General features: G+C 48.4%; 1 protein-coding gene across 1 annotated transcript; it reads right to left on the reverse strand.

Moving 5' to 3' along the window:
* Positions 1 to 559: 559 nt before the first annotated feature.
* On the reverse strand, positions 560 to 16,226 carry Fam180a (family with sequence similarity 180 member A). The gene is made up of 3 exons (XM_046434214.2): positions 15,871 to 16,226; positions 6,057 to 6,157; positions 560 to 4,484 (listed from the first exon to the last, which is right to left on the reverse strand). Exons 1-3 carry the CDS (start codon positions 16,214 to 16,216, stop codon positions 4,140 to 4,142), a joined length of 792 nt encoding a protein of 263 aa, XP_046290170.2. The 5' UTR covers positions 16,217 to 16,226; the 3' UTR covers positions 560 to 4,139.
* Between the last annotated feature and the right edge of the window lie 3,275 nt (positions 16,227 to 19,501).

The raw sequence follows: 19,501 nt of genomic DNA on the forward strand, positions 1-19,501 counted from the left end.
AAAGAGGTTGGGGAGAAATAAAGCAAGCAAGCAAAAGAGAAAACCCCCAACCTTCTCTAAGTGGTGGTCTTTGGCAATATTACCCTGATCTGGGAGATGCTGAGCAGAGCCTGGGCTTATGAAACTCATGTTTTCTCCAAGACACAGTATCTGAGAAATGGCATCTTCTCAGGTTTGCAGCTATACCAGTTGGAAATGATCCCCAGGCTAAAGGTATAATGACTCCAAGAATCCAGTCCTTCTTGACTTCTAAGGCAGGTGCACCTGTGGATAGCCCCGATCTTTGAGGTTATCTTGCCATTGTAGGACAGGCTAGGGTGACTCATCTCTTTACATGTATATTAAAACCTGGCTCTTGTATTTACGAGATTCTGGCTTCGTTTTTGTAATGATTTTGAAACTCAGAATGAACAAGACCATATGTGTGATGTTTTGGTTGCAAATATTAGAGAGACCAGAGGATAGTAAACAGCTGTTGAAGTCATATCCACTACTGAACCTAGGAACCACTTCAAATTCTTTTAGTGAGTTAATCCAAGATAACCAAGATTCCAGAGAGTTTAGTAACTTGACTGTGGCATTTTTATTATACCATAGATGAATATTGTTAAATAAAATTAGGTAAGGCGAGTAACACAGTAAGACCAGTAGTTCTCCTTCAGGACTCTATCCATTTTCTAGACAAAGAAAACACTTTCCAGAATCCAATGCTCAAGACATATAAGATAGATTCCACTTGAATGAGGTATCAAAAGTAGCCAGACTCTTAAAAAAAGAAAGTAAAATGATGGTTCTAGAGGTCTGTTGCACAATATGCAGGACTGTGGATACAGCTGAGTGGTAGAACATTTGTGTAGCATGCAGGAGGCCCTGGGGTTGATTTCTAGCACCACAAAAACAAAGTAACAACAACAACAAAAAGCACCTCCACAAAACAATGTTACATAGATGTAACACTAGTGTACCGGAGGCTTAAACACAGTTAAGATTACGATTTTTTAGACTAGTTTTACCTACACAAATGCCTTTTGACATACCTTTTATGTAACTTATTTTATCATCAGATTCAAGGTTAGAATGACAGAGCAATGAAAGATTCAGCATGTTGATGTTTGTCATTGTCTCTTGAATGACCAGAGAGAGCCACCAGGATGCCATCCATACAGGAAGCTTCCGGAGTTTTTAGACACTAAAACTTCCCAGCAGTATAGAAATGGCAGAAATGCCCCATAAGCCACAGGCAAATTTCCACTGCAAACATCCACCCCCAAATTATTCTGTGAGTAAATGTGACAAAAGGCAGGCCAGCTGTGATTGTGATTGTCTATAGAGTGTTATGCTCATGAGGCCAAATGGGAGAGTCTGTTTCCACCTTATTTCTCTGTTGTTCCCTGGACAAGAAATAGGGTTTTTTGGGTGGAGATGGTGAGCATATATGATTTTGTATGTCATGAAGCCATTATTTAAAGACATTTTGTGGGTAAGAATTTATCTTAGATTAAAATAGTGTTTAAGAATCTAGTTGTTGAAAATGAAGTCTTTATTCTTAAAAATGTCCTGTCCCTTTCCCCCTGTTTTTTTTAGTCATTGATTGTCATAATTTATGAATATAAAGTGCCTTTTGATTCTTTGTTGCTGAGTGAATAAGCTGTCATTGCTCCCAGTGGGGAAGGGTCCTCCTGTTTACAGATCTCTTACTCCTGGGAGCAGCCACTTTGTTTAACATGGTAGTCAGGAACTATACAGATGGATCTTTCCACCTGGTGATTCTGAGTACAAGAAAGTTCTTAGACCCGTTTTGATGGGAGTGGACTCTCGGAGTGGGATACAAGACTGACCATCTTGCACAGTATCCAAGCACTGAGAATAAGGGCCAGTCTCCTTCCCACCCCACATCCAGGAAGGTACAGGGAGTGAAGGTAGGCTTGAGGTCCATCCCTGGGCAATTCTAACCCTGTTTGTACATTGACCTTTGCTCTGTTCAAAGGAAACTGAATGACACTGAGTGTGATAATATGGGAAGGCAGATAAAGAGAGATGGAGCAGAAGCCAACCAGAAGGGATGGAGATGTATAAAAAACACAAAGAAAAATATTCAGAGCTGGGCATGGTGGCTCACACCTATAATCCCAGCAACTTGGGAAGTTGAGGCAGGAGGCTAGTTTTGGGGCTAGCCTGGGAAATTTAGAGAGACTCTATTTCAAAATAAAAATTAAAAAGGGCTGGCTCTGTAGCTCATTCAACTGCCTTGCATGTGTGAGGGCTGAGGTTCAACCTCTAGTACAGGCCAAAAAAAAACAAAATCAGAATTGGGCCAAAATATAGAGGAACAGAGACAAAAACTAGAATGGAAAGAATAGAAAAGAAAGAGAGATAGAGGTAGAGAGAGAGAGAGAGAGAGAGAGAGAGAGAGAGAGAGAGAGAGAAACTGTATCAAAGAGAACATGTAATGTTAGAAAGAGAAATATCAAGCGAAAAAAAAAGCACACATCAGAATCTGCCTTTGAGGAAAGGAAAGAGTGGTATAATCAGGGAGTGAGAAAGACAGAGAGGCTAAGAATTATTAAACTTCTGAGCCTGAGAGTATCAGAATGCAAAGCTGTATTTTTCTTGGACAATAAATGCCTTCTCTGGCATCTCGATAGTTCTCCAAAGACCATGCAGTTAGTGCTGACAGGCAGCTCTTTTGTTCAAAGATTTTGAGGAAGCCTGGACCTCACGATCATCAAATGGTGATTAGTAAATACTCTTTAAAGAATCAAGTTTAGCCCAGTGAATTCAACTCATCCAGAGATCAGAGTTCTTACAGCGTTAGCCTCCGGAACCCAGCAGTAACCCTAGGAGGAGAAGCCGGAAAGATCTCTGTGCTGGTGAGGAATCTGTATCAGAACACGGGTACCTTTCTAGTAGCAGAGGCCTTCACCTGTTAACTCTCATTAACGGAGTTCAGAAGCCGGGCTACCTCAGTTTGCAGGCAATGGAAGCTAAAGAAGAACAAACTGTGAAGGTGGGCTCCAACAGCCTGATGGGCAGCGAAAACCTCAGAACTGGACACAGTGGGCAAAGCCCAGATCTTGCAGGGGTGGTCTCAACAGCCCAGCAGACCTCTCAGATCCAGACCCCGTCCCTGTAGCATTTCACGGTTGCAAGTGATTGTAGGAATTTAATAGATAGAAGGAAACTTAGAGATTATCTTATCCGCCTCCTTCCTTAGAATGTTCCAAATGATTATCTTAAGATACCAAATAGAAGCTTAAACCATATACATAGGGTTCAAATAGATACCAAGTCAATATTTTTAAAATGAAAATTTTGGCATTTGAACGGGTAAAATTCTGCCAACTGAAAATCACTTTTATTTGCAGCACTTAATTATTTGATGAGGCTTAGCAATTACAGATAGGCCTGGGTGTTGGTGCCATCTCTGGCGTTCGGAGGACCTCTTTGCATTAGCTTAGTCTCTTTGTTCAAAAGACAGGATATGAATGGGATGGCCCCATTTCTCAGAGCCCCCTTCCTGTGTCTCCTCTGTAGTAGACTGACCTTCAGCAAAGACACATAGAGGTCTTACAGTGACTGATTTTCTAGCTGATTCTTCTTGATGGCTTTTGGAAAAGTCCCATACATCCTGGACTGACCACATATTTATTAGGGTATGGATCTACCTCTTTGACATTTACTGTAGAACCTTAGGAAACAGGTCCCCTTCCCCTACCCCCTTCGTCTGGCACCCTGGTCCCTTAGCACCAAAGGAATCTGTTTCCCGTCTTCAAGCCATGCCTAAAACTATGATGTCTTCTCTACTGTATCCTCACTCAAGGGTGTGTGTGTGTGTGTGTGTGTGTGTGTGTGGCAACTTCTCTGGTCAAAGCACATCTTGGACTTCTGTGCATCACCTGGCAAATCATCCTGCATCTGGAGGTATCTTGAATACCCCTTTAGTCCTTTCTTTCTGCCCAGGTCACATTATGACACCAATCGGGGGTGTGTATCAGGAAGCACCAAGAGCAGAAGAGCATGGAGTTACTCTTAGTCTATCTCTGCCACTCTCTGTTGATGGTACATGGAGTAGAGAGTGAACTTTCTGGATTGCTGTGTGTGCTGGTCCCTGTTTCGAGGTCCTGATGTGGGCCAGCCTCTCAGGGAGACACTCCAGGGCCTGAGGATCGCATCAAGTCATGCCTCAGGGCCTGGAAGAGGCTAAGGAGGGACTGGGCCCAGATGTCCTTCTGATACCCTTGGGACAGGGCCGTGCGGTAGGCTGTGTAGGCGAGGGTCAGCAGTGTCCTTTCAAAGTCTTCTTTTTTGAGGATGCCAGGGTAGCTGGACAGGCTGGCACTCAGCCGGCGGATGTCTGGGATGCGTTTGGGGATCACATCATTACAGATGGTGTGGAAGTTCAAGGCTTTCCTCAAGGAGGCCAGCTCCTCATCCTTGATGGAGATGTCCAGGTCAGGGCTGATCTCAAGTTCGGCCAGCAGGAACTGGTGAGATACATGGAATGTGGAAAGACATGAAGCCAGGCGTGGTTGAGGACACGGCAATTGTCACTATCACACATGGTCACTTAGGGAGGCAGCTGTGGAAAGAGCTTTGGATCTAAGAGACCTGGGCTTCACTTCTGATCTTTAAACTTGCTACGTGACCTTGGACAAATTGCCTCACTTCTCTGGGCCTTACTTTCCTTCTCCTCAAAAGGAGGGATACTGGGATATGGGAATATCATGAGAGGTACATAAGACAAATATGGACAAGTATGACAGTGCCTGGTCCATGGCCACTATTTAAGTGACCAATTATTGTTTCTAGTGTCCCAGATCAGTCCCTTCTTCCCTCTCACCCACAAAGAATTTTCTAAAGCATAAATTATTTTTGATAATTTTTAAGCAGAATTTGAGATTCAAAGGATGCAGAGAACTGTGCTGGGAACTCAGTGGGATACAGAGGTTTGTCTTCGACTCTTATCAGCTTGTAAGAATAGGGTCTGGGTCTGCCATCCTTGTCGCTACCCAGCACCAGGCACACAGGAGGAGCCTGATAAATACCTGGATAGATGACTCCACGTCTCCAGTCTGCTCTCTGTTTCCGTCTCCCCAACACCGTCTGTTATCGTTCTAAAGCTTGGCTCTGTTCTGTGACTCCCAAATTCAAGCCTCGCCAGACTGTTCCCCAAGACAGGGTTTGAAATCTCCCTGGCTCCACTGTGTTGTGTGGCTGCTGCAGGCAGTCTCTTTCCTAACCAGACTGTTTTGATACACAGTCACAGGATATAAAAGCTGGAGGGGAATTTTGGGAGCCATAATTGAACTTTTTCATATAACACTTGAGGAGATTTAGGCTTAGAGAGAACCGGTGGCTTATGCAAGGTCACACTGACCCGAACCAAGAGCCCTCAGGAAATCTGCTCTGTAGTTTGGAGGAGTAGGATCTCAGTGGGGCAGGTGTGAGTGGCAGAAGAAGAGACCCTTTCAGGCTTCTGGAAACCTCCGTGGACTAGCAGGGCAGCCAGACAGCAATGCTGTTCCAGCAGACAGGGTCTACGGCCTTAGGGTCTGCACCCAGATCCCAGCGTGGCCTTGCCTGGACACTATGGATGAGTCGGCCTCCAAACCTTTGCTTGGGAATCGTCCACACTCTGGTGTCTGAGTGTGGGCAGTGGCACCTGTGGGACAAATCTAATCTCGAGTTTGCCTGGGCTGAACTGCTAATTCTGTCATTCCCTGTTCAGGCTCATGGGGAATGAGACGAGGTGTGAGCAATTCCTTCCTTTGGGATGGGCAGGATTCTATGACCTCCACAAATGGGTCTAGGCCATTCCCTACTGCAGCTCACCATTCAGGGACTCAGACGGGTCATCTCTTCTTTTCAAAAAAAAAAAAAAAAGATAAAGAAGGGCTGATCTCAAGTTCAGCCAGCAGGAACTGGTGAGATACATGGATTGTGGAAAGGCATGAAGCCAGGCATGGTTGAGGACACAGCTCTTGTCACTATCACACACAGTCACTTGGGAGGCAGCTGTGGAAAGAGCTTGGCTTGACCCCTTTTCCTCTGCCTACCTGGTAGAGCAGCTCCACTTCCTCCAGGGAGGTCTGCAGGACTGGGTTCAATGGCATGGATGACGACCTCTTTGGCCGATGAGCAGCAGGGAAGAGCTTTGCTAAAAGAACCAACAGAGTAAGCTTGTGGGTTGCTGTGCACACAGACCACCGCCCTCCACTCAACCATGAAGGTAGCCTGTGCATCTTGACCTAGCCTGGGGAGAGGTGATGGACTCCCCTGGTGTGTCTCAGAAAGCTCCCGGGCACGTCAGGGCAGCATCTTCAAACCTGGGTGCTCATCAGAACCATCCAAGAAAGTGTTGAAAAATATATAGGCATAGGGGTACGTTTGTGCTAGAGACCTCATATTAAAACACAGCAAAAATAAATCAAAACAGATGGGAGCCAGCAAACGAAAACCCTTAAGTTCAGCAAGTGAGTTCCCCCAGATATTGTTTTCTAATAAACACACAACTGAGCACTTTTTTTTTTTTTTTATCAGTATGGAGTACTGGATTATAGTTTTTCACCATGCTGTCAATCAGAGAATCAGACTTCTGCTCACCCTAGCCATCTGCAGAACAGCTGCCAAAAATTTGAACCCAAGTAACAAAGGAAGAGAGCTGCCACAAGACCCCAGTACCTGGCTCTAGGGGATTTTGTGGTCAGCTCAGGGTTTCCCCTAAGAGCCATGAGATTTAGCAACGCATTTAGCATGGAGTCTGTGACTTCACCTTGTTCCCCAGTGGTTGCATTTAGAAGTGTAGCGCTTAGAGGAACAAAGGATAGGGAGAACTGGGAACTGACTGAGGACAAGGGAAAGAGAAGGCTGTTACAGAGTGCAGGAAGATCGTCACAGGCAGCTGTTTTCCAGGGTCACATCAGACTAGGAGCAAACAGCCCCTGCCTCTGTTCAGCCCCTCTTTGCACCTGTCACAGTGGTAAACCCGCTGCCAACAGATAGGAAAAGGTGCCTCTTCTTCAAGGCACTTGATTGTCATCTACCAGAAAACTGGAGAAAGAACTGTAAAAACCAGATTACAACATGAGCGGCACCCCCTGGAGTTGGGCAAGCTTACTTTGCGTAACCAGCCATAACAGACCTGCTAGTTGATAATGGTGCCCTTCAGCCATGGAGAAGAGGTCAAATTGTGCTAAAGAAGGCAGGTGTTGTGTGAAGCAGTTTAGAAAGATTCCCATCAGAGGTAATAGAAATGGAAACATCTTCAGCTGACAGAGAATTACCTGAAAAACTCACTTAGGAATCCCCTGCTTCTCAAAAGAAGCTCATAGGATGCAGAACTGATGAAATATTGTCTTCTCAGTAACTCACTTATGATGGATACTACAAGTTTCCCAAGGGCTGGGATAGATGGCTTCACGTCTCCGTGTCCCTATCAGAGCCTGAAGTAATGAGTTGAGGGCAACATGAGCGAAGATTTGCCTCTGATTTCTCTTGATAGAATATGATACAAGGATACCGGGTCCTGGATCAAGTGAACCCCTTCTTCAGGATAGGATTCCAGAGCAACTTCATGTCTTTAATTCTCTTCCTAGAATTTCTTTCTTGTTGCAAAATTAAAGGTACTTTTTCTTTTTCTTTTCTTTTTTTCTTTCTTTTTTTTGTGATGGGTGGGGGTGGGGTACTGGGGATTGAACCCACAACCCCAGCCCTATTTTGTATTTTATTTAGAGACAGGTTCTCACTGAGTTGCTTAGTGCCTTGCTTTTGCTGAGGCTGGCTTTGAACTCATGATCCTTGCCTCAGCCTCCCAAGCCACTGGGATTATAGGCATGTGCCACCGCACCTGGCAAAAGTACTTTTTCCTTAAAAAAAAAAAAATTCATCCCCCAGCAAAAGAAGGGGCAGGGAGGGAATGTCATGGACATGGAGCTCTCTCTGCTCCAAATGAGAGGCTCTCTGTGGTCACCTCTGGGGAGGTTATTGCCATCTTAAACCTGGGCTTTCTTGTTTCCCTGTGAACAGCAATTTTCACGTGCTCACCCCAGGTGGATCCCTGGTTTTCAAGATTGAGAAGAAAATACTTCCTGATTCAAAACCAAGCTTAATAATGGATACTTGGTCATTTCCGACAGCCCTTGTTCTTATACCTCACAATAACCGTTTGGGGGAAATTGTTGGAATCAGCCTCAGTCCTCTAGCCTGGGGGAACCAGGACTGCTGGAGGAAGTAGATGTGGGGAGCACTGGAGTCTTTAAACTGGGTCCCTTTCTCCCTTCTCTCTTCCTGCATCTGTCCCATCCCCTAGAAGTACTGCCCCCCATATTTCTGTAGTTGCCTTGACTGTGTACTTTGGACAGAGGTGGGGGACATTTATGTCCTCTTCGGCTGCAGGAGGGCTATGAGGCTGAGCAGTGGCCAGAGTCTGACTCTCCAGTCGAGACCTGGAGAGGATATATTCTCTTGAGCTGCTAATGCTGGAGGTGGTGGGCGAGAAATAGCTCTCTCCAGGCCATGTCAAAACATAGAGGTACAAGTTAGATGTACACTATTCCTAGACGTTCTTGTCCATAATGATAAAGGCTGGATCCTGACAGAAGTGTTAATGGCCAAAAGAGGGGCAGGCCAGCTCCACACATGTATACATACGTGCAAATCTTGAGGCTAGATCTGCTTCCACATCATTAGAAGAAGGACCCCACTTCCCTTGGAAGCCTCTCTCTCGAACACCCAGCCACTCACTGGTTTCCTTCTCTGTCTCCTGAGGCTGCTGGTATCATCTATTCTGCACACTTCCCACCCTGATGGATAACCCCTAGGAAGTGTCATCAGCACTGCTGGGTCCTAGAGGGAGGGAATGTATTTTATGTTTTCTCCGTATGACCTTGAAACCTGCATAATTGCAGGCCCAATATATATTTTGGAATGATTAAAAAAATAAACTAGGTATTAAACAAAATAAAACAACAGCCCTGGGGAGTATTCAGGTTGTGCTGATTTTCTTCCCTTTTCCTTCTGTCCCATCCCCCAAACTTATGGAGGTCACCGTAAGTTCAGCTCCCTGCTCCCTGCGAGCCATTAGGGTGAATTGCTTGGTGTAATAGTGCAGTCTCAGCAAGCAGGGAGCCCTTAGTGCTCTTCACTGGGTGGCCATTAGCAATGGCACCTTCCCTGAGAGAGAAGGGAGAGAAGGGGGGAGCGGAGTGGGGAGACCAGAGACTGGCAGGAGGGTACCCCGCCATCCCTGGGACCACAGAGCCTCAGACAAGAGACTTGTCAATCATTGGCTTTGGGTACCTTTCGTTGGGTGTTAAACTGGGACCATTCATCATTTTCTCTCTTCTTTACTCAACCCCCACACCCAGCCTGTTCTCTAGGTATTTCTTTGGAATGTGAACGTGCCTATGCGGACTGCTCAGTGTCTGTTCTGGGCACAGCTGGGCCTCACTAGTCTCCTTGAGTGAAAGTCTGCTGCACATACTGCCCCTGGGGCAGGGAGCTGAGAGCTCCTCCTCTCCTCCCCAGTTCCCCAGACAACGAGCATCTGTGATATATCGGACCAACCCGCAGGGAACAAGTGATTCACTCACCAAAGGTCCTGCCACGTGGACTAAGCTACTCCAGGAACCTGATCTGGAGAGTCATGATTCATGTGTTATGGAAGGTCCCACCCATGTCCCCTGTTGAGGGACACTGTTGGGCCTCATTCTAGAGCTGTTGAAATGTGAGGCTCAGAAATAATAACAGTTCGGGGGCAACCACTGTGTGCCCCGCCGTGAGCTCTGTGCTTTCCAGACTTGAAAGGTAAGCATTAACTTCCCATTTTCTAGATGAAGGAACTGGATGGTTAAGGAAATTGTCCTGGGCCACCCAATTTGTTTGAGATAAGACTAAAGATCAAGATCTTCCGGACTCTGAAACCCAGTCTCACTGATACGGTGAACAATGCTCTCTTTTTGTGGATACATCTGTCCAAACACCGGACATTCTTCAGTTCTGAATGACTTCAGGGAGGATCAGGTAGTTAATCATGAAGGAGTAAATGAACGAATGAATGAATGCATTTGGTATAAAACACGTTCTTTAAGGCATGTACATTAAAAAGTCATATACCAGGCTAAATCAGCATGGCCCCTGGGCTCGCTCCTTTGTTCCCTTCTCGTTCCTTCGAAATCACTTGACACTTGTGCAATCACTCGTTCCTTTGCACAACCCAACCCTACCTGCTCCACACCTGCATCCGCGCACCTGCGTGAGGCTGGAGAAAAACACGACCGCCTTAAATGGCCTTACTTTAAACTCACTGTCCCTCATTCCACATGGGCCTGAAAGTGCCATCACATTTCGATTCCTGTCATCTTGCCTTTCTCCAGTGACTGTTCCATTCCCTCCTGAAGCTGGTTGCCTGCCCTCTGTTTATACTCCAACTTCTCTTCTGCTCTCCTCTCACGCTCCCATCTACAGCCCAAATTTCCTTGTGTGCAGGAAGTCTCGAGGAGGACGTCCCTCCGGCATAGCAGCCTTTTCTTTCCTACATCATGGATTCTCTCCTCTTTACTGGATCTTTCACAATAGCATGAAACACGTTGCTATGTCTTCCATCATAATTAAAAAAAAAAAAATCCCTGCTCCATGGCCGCCCTTTTTCTCCCCAGTCTGCTTGTTCCCCGTGCTCTGGGCTCCCTTCCTCTTCTAGCCACACTCACTTCTGTGCTACCTTCCAGCTGTCCTGGTTTCCAGGCCAGACTCCTCTATTTCCTACTGGAATCTCCTTTTTGGATGTGTGGTAGCTGCTTCTCCTTCCCGTCACCCCCAACATGCGCACACGTCTGCCCCATCGCCAGCCTTTCCCCACCTCTCTCTGTCATTCAACCTTCATCTTGGACTTTCTTTGACATCCCGCATCCAGCCAGTCAGCAAATCTTGTTGGCTGTATCTTCAGAAATTATCGGGAATGTGACGACTTCTTGCCACCTCCTCTGCAGCCGCCTGGTCCTGGCTATGAGCATCTCCCCTTAACGGCAGTGACCCTGCCTCGGTTCTACTCTTAACGCAGCAGCCCAAGTGAGTCCGCAGAAACGCAGGTCTGACCATGTGGCTCCTCCACCCAGAACCCTCTCTGCCTTCCCATGTCTCTCTGACCCAAAGACCTTCAAAGGCCAGCAGGAGCTGCCTGATAGGACTCCTTGCTCCCCTGGCTCACACCGCTCTGCCACATGCCTCCTCACAACCCCTTTGTTCCTGTGTGTTTCTGAGCACACCAAGCAAACTTCTGCCACAGGGCCTTTGCGTTTATGTTCCTTCTTTCTGGATTATTCTTCCCTGGACTGCAGGACTCCCTCCCTGTCCTCTCGGGTCTTTTGCTCTGTCAGTGAGGCCCTCTGTGACTACCATACCCTCCATTTGCTCCAACCTTGGTCCCTACCTTGTTCCCACCCAACATATCATAGATGTCACTTATGTGTTCATTTTCTGTGTCCCCTCCCTGGATTGAGGGCTGCACGAGGGTATAGGATTTTGTCAGTTCCCTTCACTGCTGTATTCCCAGTGCCTAGCACAGTGCTCGGTACCCCTTGATGAATGAATGAACAACCACATAGCAACACATTGCTACCCCTGCCTCGCAACTTGCCTCTTTCCAATCAGAGTGTTTTACAAAACCTTCCTCTTTCTAACAGGGTGCTTCTTGAGTCTATCTGCAGTTCCAGGTCCTGGCTAAAGACCAGAAAGTACATGTCGACTTCTGTCTCCCCCACATCCTTCCTTTACCTAGAGGAGCCCTCCTTCTGGCCTGGAAGGAGCTACTTTTACTTTATCTCAGTGGTTGCTCTCTCCCCAGGCCGTATCCCTGCAGACTTCCTCGCCTGGACAGGCAGCCACGGGCCCCTGAAGTAGAGCAGCCTGCCTGGCTTTGCAGTCTGACCTTCTCTTCGACCTTTCACAGTCTAAACATCTCCTTCTCCCTGCTCCCAGCCCTGCAGTATGGTCACTACGGCAGAAGATGTCAAGGACGCCCCTGTTCACGTAACTGTGCACTGGCACCAGAGAGCTTGCCGGACAGGATCCAGACTCCAGACCACACCAAGCCAAAATCCCACTGTGGTTTTAATGAATCAGTCAAAGCAACTCTAAGGGTGTGGAAAGGAAAGGCTCTCCTTGTGAAAGATCTTTTGCCAGATTCTACTGATGTCATTCACTTTGTGGCTCTGGGCCAGCCCTTTGGAAACACAGCGCTGCTCAGAGGTAGTGGGGTCTCTCCTCGTGTGCTGGGGTCCTCAGTGGGCTTCGGAGAGTAGCCACCTTGGCTGGGACACTCCACCCCTCAGGGGCGGTGGAGAGATGATGGAGAGGGGGCGAGCCAGGACAGGGAGACCTTGCCAGAGAGACACAGGTCAGATCCCTCCCTCCCCTTGCAGCAGGGTGACCTGAGCGCCTCCCTTCTTGCCTCTCCCTTGGTTTTGTCACCTATAAATGGTCACACTTGCACCTACCTCCTGGAGATACTGAGGTGGCTTTGTGTGGCACACCCAGGGGCAGGTGCAACCAGTCTATTACCAACACTCACGGAGCCCCGACCTCAGGCCCCGCCCCCCAGAGCCTTCATGACCTGAACCCGCACAACTCTAAGTGCACATCTGAAAAGGAGCCACCGGATTCCACCAATTAAGCAGTGTCCCAGCCTTCCCCAACTAAACTGCTATTTTTTTTTCTTGGTATCGGGGATTGAGCTCGGGGCCACTTGACCACTGAACCACATCCCCAGCCCTATTTTGTATTTTATTAAGAGACAGGGTCTCACTGAGTTGCTTTGCTGAGGCTGGCTTTGAACTCACAATCCTCCTGTCTCAGCCTCCCTACCCGCTGCGATTCCAGGTGTGCACCACCGCGCCTGGCTAAACTGCTTCTTAAACAGTAACGCACGTGTGTTTAACAGCATGGATGTTTCTATCAATTAATAGATACATATTTTTTAAAAGCCTGGAGGGTCCACCCCCTCAGTGCTGCTCTGGCGGGACCTGGGGTATGCTAGGACAGGGGCTGTGTGTGTCCTATGTCCCTGGATTGGTCGTGCTGACCACAGGTGAATCACTTGGTCTTAAGCTGGAGGACCGGAGCGGGCAATCCTGGATCCTGGCGTGGAAACACCTTCCAGGGTGGAATCCTAGAGAGCGTTTCTTAGGGAGAGGCTGGGCTCGTGGTGGGAAGGGTGTGGGCCAGCACCCGGCTCCCTTTGGGTGTATTCTCCATTTCCACGTGTGGGGCCACAGGGTGGGAGGGTGGGGGACAGGGAGATGGAAGAGGGGGCCTTCTAGGGAGAGGGTGCCCTCGCACTCTTTCCAGGGGGAATTCATCCGAGCCAGGGCTGGAGGCGGGGGCTGGGGGATAAGGGTGAAGATGAAGGGAACACGCATTCGGAAAAATTGTCATTTACTTGGGTGTGACCCTCATTCATCTTAAAAAGTTGACAAGCATTGTGTATTCCTTTTGTAATTAGAAAAAATATTAAACATTTAAAAAAATCAGCCACGTGGAAGACTTGGGGTGAGACTTGGGGTGGGGTGAGTGGGGTGAGAACTCGCTGGCTCTGAACCCAGAGTAGAGCCCCGGCTCCAGCCCTCACATCTGCTGCCTCATGACAACCTCCCTGTCAGTTTTGTTGCCTCCCAAGTTTATATAGACCGTGGCCCTGGTGGGGATGGATCTGCTCTGGTGAGGGCAGATTGCTCCCAGGATGTTATCAGACTCTGTTGAGAGCCTTCAATGTTAACGAAAAATTATCATTTTTTTTAAAATTGTAGGTAGTGACTAGCATTTATATAGTGCTTCATTGGTTACAAAGCATTTTCATTTATATTTTTGAATATGACCTTCATGAGGGTCGTAACCACTCCCCATGAGGGTAAGTTTTGTTATCTGTTAGTGACTACAGCTCAGACAGGTTAAGAGGCTTGCCAGCAACCACACAGCCAATTAATTAGTTACCCTTAATAAATAATCAATTAATTATCCTTACAGGGTAGCTCCTAAAGTAGCTAGAGGGTTTATAAGCTGTATTACAGGTAAAATCATCTCATTGTGCTTTTTTTGTTGTTCTTTCTTTCTTCTTTTTCTTTTTTTTGCAGTGCTGGGGATTGAAACCACCACCCATGCATACAGGCACTCTGCCCCTCAGCTCCTCCCCCACAACTCACTCTTTTTTTTTTTTTTTTTTAATTTTAAGACAAGATCTCCCTAAGTTACTCAGGGCCTCACTAAGTTGCCCAGGCTGGCCTTGAATGTTCCATCCTCTTGCCTCAGCCTCCCGGGTCCCTGGGATTACAGGCGTGCACCACTCACTGTGCCTGGCTCCTTTGACTTTCTAATGGGCTAGGCTTTAGGAAGAGGAGATATTATGATCCCTTTTTAATAGGTAAAGGAAGCTGTGCCCCCAGTGTGACCCAGGGGTAGGTGGCAGAACCCAAGTTCTGGAAGTCTCTGCTCTCTGCTTCCATTGCTGCCTGAAGTCTGTGCATACCTTGAGAAGGGAGGGGTGTGTCTGCATGTGTACGTGTGTGGCATGCGCGTGAAAGAGGTTGTCAGGAAAAGGAGAGGGAAATGGGTGTTCTTTGCCCTGGGCAGCAGTGGTTTGTTCAGCTCAGAGGACTGGGAGGTTCCCAGTGTCTGGCTTCCACAGGAAGAAATAAAATCCAGCGTAAGCGCCTGGCTCTGCTGCCCCCACCCCTCCATTTCACAGTCTTCCTTCCCCTCCACGATGCTGTTCCCACACTCCTTCCTTCCCTGGTCCTGTCCTTGGGAAGCAGGTCTGCATCCCAGGTCACCACCCCAGCCTTCCTCCGACTGGGGTCTCTAGATGCCGGTACCATCTGACCTCAGGACACCCGGTTCTTCTTCCAGTTCTTTCTGGGAACATGAACTCAGTTGACTTCAGGCAGTGGAAAGATTTCAGTTCTATTGGCGCAGGGTGGGTGGCACTCTCGATCCCTCCTCGCCTAACTGATGACCCCTGACTACTTCAGCACTGCGAGCCGGAGCCAGTCCCAGGACACAGAGGCCATCCCAGCTCTGGGGAGTGACATCCTGAGGGAGAGGAATTCAGCCACGAGACAAAAGCCTTTGCAGGGGTCTCTTCTTCCCCTGGTGGCCCTGCCACTCCAGTGGGAGTGGCCAAGCACTCTGGGTGCCCAAGAGGGTCTTTCCTCACTGCCGCTGGCCAGCTTGACCCGGCCGCAAAGATGCATCCACTTCTGGTTGGGGGCAGCATGGAGACCTCCCTACTGGCCACCCAGGCTGAGAGTCCCCTGTCCAGGCCACCCAGGGAGCAGGCCTCCTGAACCCCAGCGCCTGTGACTCCATTATGTAGGCAGAAGACCTTGATACCTGCTCTCCAGAGGCTCTGCCACAGCCGCACAGCTGGTGGGAAATAGAGGGAGCCTGTCGCACACCAGGCCGCAGAGCCCAGCTGTCTCTTGGCCCCACAGAGGGATGCCCTCTACGTTCTCTACCTTGACCAAGTTCCCAAATCAGCAGCTCCCATGATTCCCGGTGTCATTTCCCACCATCTCCTGACAAGGAGGTCCCACCAAGGTGTACTGGTAGAGATGAGGCAAAAAGAGGGCAGGGGCTTCTAATTCCCCTCCCTCTGCTCACTGCCCTCCGAGTGCCTGATCACTTTTTAAAAGAAATATTTATTTTTTAGTTGTAGGTGGACACAATATCTTTATTTTATTTGTATGTGGTGCTGAGGGTCGAACCCAGTGCCTCACACCTGCTAGGTGAGCTCTCTACCCCTGAGCCCCAGCCCCAGCCTCTAATCATTTTTAAGAAAGAAGAATGAGCGTCCAACCAACCAATGAATCAAAAGCAACTCACCCCTGCTCCACCTGTGCGACACCGTAGCCTGAGCATGGGAATATAGCAGCAGGAGCACCAGTGCCTTCCAATCCATCTTTTCCTCCCAAAAGGTGAAGAATGGACCCTCAGCCCAGGTGGGATCCCAGTGGCTACAGGTGGACCTAGAGTTCCTCCCAGGGAGACGTAGGTAGAATTCTTGCCTCCCTTCCCTTTCCAGGAGGGAAGAAATGCCCTCTGCGCGCCTCCGCAGGGTGGAGGCCAGCCACTGCCTCCTGGGTGGGACGGAGTCGGCACCTCTCTTAATCCGACTCTCCCTGGGATTGGGGACTGGGCTTCCACACAGAGTCTCTGTTTTTGAGCACATCTGGAGTGACTCACGGGGCATGTGATCTCCTTGGCAGTGGGGTGGATAAATATAATTTCTGTACTTGAGTTCCATGTGTTGGATGCACCCACTGGAATTTTTCTTTAACAAACAGACCCGCGGAACTTGTTAGAGAGCCCGGCGAAGACTTGGCTGCCCTCCCTGTCCGTCCACACATACTACATCAGAGCCAGGGGCGCGGGCTGGAGGAAGAGTTGAGCGGCTGCCTGGCAGACACTGGGCCTGGTGGAGCCGGGAATTGCCTTCAGGACAGCAAAATCATTGTAGCACTTGGTCCGATGTCACCATCTGTCATCCCCGGACCTGGGGGCCTAGGGCCTTCCCAGGTTCTGAGTGGGTGAGGAGTTGGCAGATTGTGAGGGAGCAGAAGTGGAGAGGTGACATACAAAAGTGCTACATGTGCGATCCTGTGTAGGTCAAAAGCCAGAAGCCCAGAGTGGACCCCCCCACACAGGTCACATCCATGATGTTTGTATTAGGCTCTTTTCTGTTGTTATAACAAAGTACCAGAGGCTGGATACTTTGTAAATAAAAGAGGTTTATTTAGCTCATGGTTCTGGAGGTCCAAGGTTGTGGTGCCAGCTTCTCAGCTCTGGTGAGGACCTCATGTCACTTGGCATCACAATAGTAGGAATGCATGTGAAAGGGATCAGAGCTGAGACAGAAAGCCTAGAAAGCTTGGAGAGGGTGGTCAGACTCACTGTTTAAAAATATCAACCTGCTCCCATGAGAACTTCTGAGGGCAGTAGCCCCCCCCCCCCCCAATTATCTTGCAGGAAGACCCAGCTCTGAAAGATCCCATCACCTCTTAACACCACCACACTAGGGACCAAGCTTCCAACTCACGAGCCTGTGGGAGACAAACCTCACGCAAACCTCCCTTTCACAGATCTTTGCTCAGATCTGTGACCAGCCCCTTGGGAGTCTCCAAGCAAGATGGCAGTATTTTCCAGGATCATTTAAAAAGCACTGCTATGGACATTTAGTCTTCCTCACTTCTGAAATCACAGAGGGGGAATGCTAGAGCTCAAGAGCATCCAAAGATCCCCACCCTGGTGAGTTCCAAGTCTGTGGAGATGGTGACCAGGGTGAAGGGGCCACCTGAGAGAACACCTAGAGGTCTCCTCTTCTGCAATCCCAGCTCTGACATTTGAAAACCGCTGATCTCACTAATATTAATAATAACTACGGGGTGCTTCGTTTGTTTCAGACAAGGGTCTCGCCTTGTAGTTGCTGGTTTAATGCCTACAACTAACTGTGAGGTCAGGGTAGAAAAGCACTTACCCGAAGACTTAGAATGCAAGTCTCAAGTGTGATTTAAAATTTTCCAGTAGATATGTTTTAAAAGTAAGAAGAAGCTGGGCGGGGTGGTACACATCTGTCATTTCAGCAGGCTGAGGCAGGAGGATCACAAGTTGGAGGCCCTTAGCAACTTAGCGAGACCCTGTCTCAAAATAAAAATAAAGAGCTGGAGATGTGGCTCAGGGATTAACCACCCCAGGGTTGAATCTCTGATACTTCTCCCTGCCAAAAAAAAAAAAAAAAAGTAAGAAGAATCAGGCGCAATGAACTGTAATACTACTTTTTATTTAACTCAAAAATCCTAAATCATATAATTTTTGGGGGGGGAGTGGTACTGGGGATTGAACTCAGGGACACTCAGCCAGTGAGCCCCATCCCCTGCCCTATTTTGTATTTTATTTAGAGACAGGGTCTCACTGAGTTGCTTAAGGCCTTGCTATTGCTGAGGTTGGCTTTGAACCATCGATCCTCCTGCCTCAGCCTCCTGAGTGCTGGGATTACAGGCGTGCGCCACGGCACCTGCTTCTAAATTACATAATTTCTATGTGTAAGGTGTCTCGCGTTCCTTTTTTGCACAAAGTTTTCACGCTTATAGTGCATCTCAGTTCCAACCAGCCACTTTTCGAGTCCTCCACAGCCACAGGTAGCCAGACTTGGGACCACATGAGACAGCATCAGAAGAGAGCAGAGTCTGCGCCAGCTGCCTGTCTTTGTACCCTCTGTCAGCTCCCCCTTTTACTAGCTGTGGGATCTTGGAAGAGTTCCTTGATCTCTCTTTGCCTTGCTTTTCCTCTTTTATAGCTTGGGGATAATAATAGTTCCTTCTTCGAGGTTGTTGTGAGGAATTAATGAGTTAATATGTATAAATGCTGGGGACAATACCTGGCACATACACATACATACATTCAGTGCATTGGTGCCATAATACAATGAGGAAACAGGCTCAGAGGGGTTAAGTAGTCTGCCTAAGATCACACAGCTAGCTAGTGGAGCTGGGATTTCAGCCTGGGTCTATGTGATTCCACAGCCTGCATGCAAAACCACTCCCCTAGCCTGCCTCAAAGGCTTACATTGTGGGAACCCCTTAGTGCAGTAAAGATGAACAGATTCTGGAGGGGCAGGGAGAAGCCCTGATTTGTGGTGCATGCCAGCTTTGCCAGAGAAAATGCTCTCACCATGCCACTTTCAAGTGACTGACGGTTTAATGTGGTTGATAAAATTTCTGAGATACCAACAGTCTGCTTCTGGGAAGCCAGGATGAGCTGGTTCCAGCTCGCCATTCCTTCTTCGGGGGTTGGTTCTGCTGGCTCTGCTACTTCCCACTTCAGGTGCAGTGTTTTCTTTCTGTACTCACTTTGTCAATCTGCAAGCGAGGCCCAGAGGACCCAGCATGGGGCTGAGCAGAAAGCACACTCCTGGCCTCCAGTCCTGGACTTGATCATCTGCAGCCTCAGATCCCCAAACCGTCATCTACTGATTACTAAACTGGGGATTCACTTTTGGATTTGGGAGGGGAGGAATGAGTTTGTAACTCATTTCATTTCACGAGATGATAAACCAGGCTTCGTTCCCCACTCCAACCCGGCACAGGAGGCACATGCCTCTACTTCTCCGGGGCGAGTCCTGGCCTTGGGTACACAGCCTTCCTCCCCCCATATTTTTCTTGTTCTGCTGCAATTCTACGTGCACTGGGCAAGATTGATAAGAAAACGGGTAGCTCTGCCTTTTGTAACAGAGCATAGAAAAAGCCGGGGGATGGAGCTTCCCAGAGCTGTGGATTAGGGAGAGAAGACCTTTGGGGGTGTCCTATGTGAGGCAATGGTCCCCAGGCGTTTTTTTCTCCCTGTAGTCACTGCGCCTGCCTGCATCTCTTCATCCATTTCCCAGCTCAGTTATATCAACCAGTCGCACAGTTCTGACTACACACCTGGCTTTACCTCCTCCAGTTCCACAGCAGTTCTG

Source organism: Marmota monax, unplaced genomic scaffold (genome assembly GCF_021218885.2).
Source record: "Marmota monax isolate L192 unplaced genomic scaffold, Marmota_monax_Labrador192_F-V1.1 WCK01_AAM20220418_F8-fsc00122, whole genome shotgun sequence".
Lineage (NCBI taxonomy): Eukaryota > Metazoa > Chordata > Mammalia > Rodentia > Sciuridae > Marmota > Marmota monax.

What these genes read in the sequence shown, in the direction of transcription:
- Fam180a (XM_046434214.2), bottom strand. Translation starts at nt 16,216, where the DNA reads ATGTGCTCAAAAACAGAGACTCTGTGTGGAAGCCCAGTCCCCAATCCC. An exon ending in GTCGCACAGGTGGAGCAGGG is followed by an intron (nt 6,158 to 15,870) that starts GTGAGTTGCTTT and finishes TGGTTCTTTTAG; the next exon opens with CAAAGCTCTTCCCTGCTGCT. An exon ending in AAGTGGAGCTGCTCTACCAG is followed by an intron (nt 4,485 to 6,056) that starts GTAGGCAGAGGA and finishes GTATCTCACCAG; the next exon opens with TTCCTGCTGGCCGAACTTGA.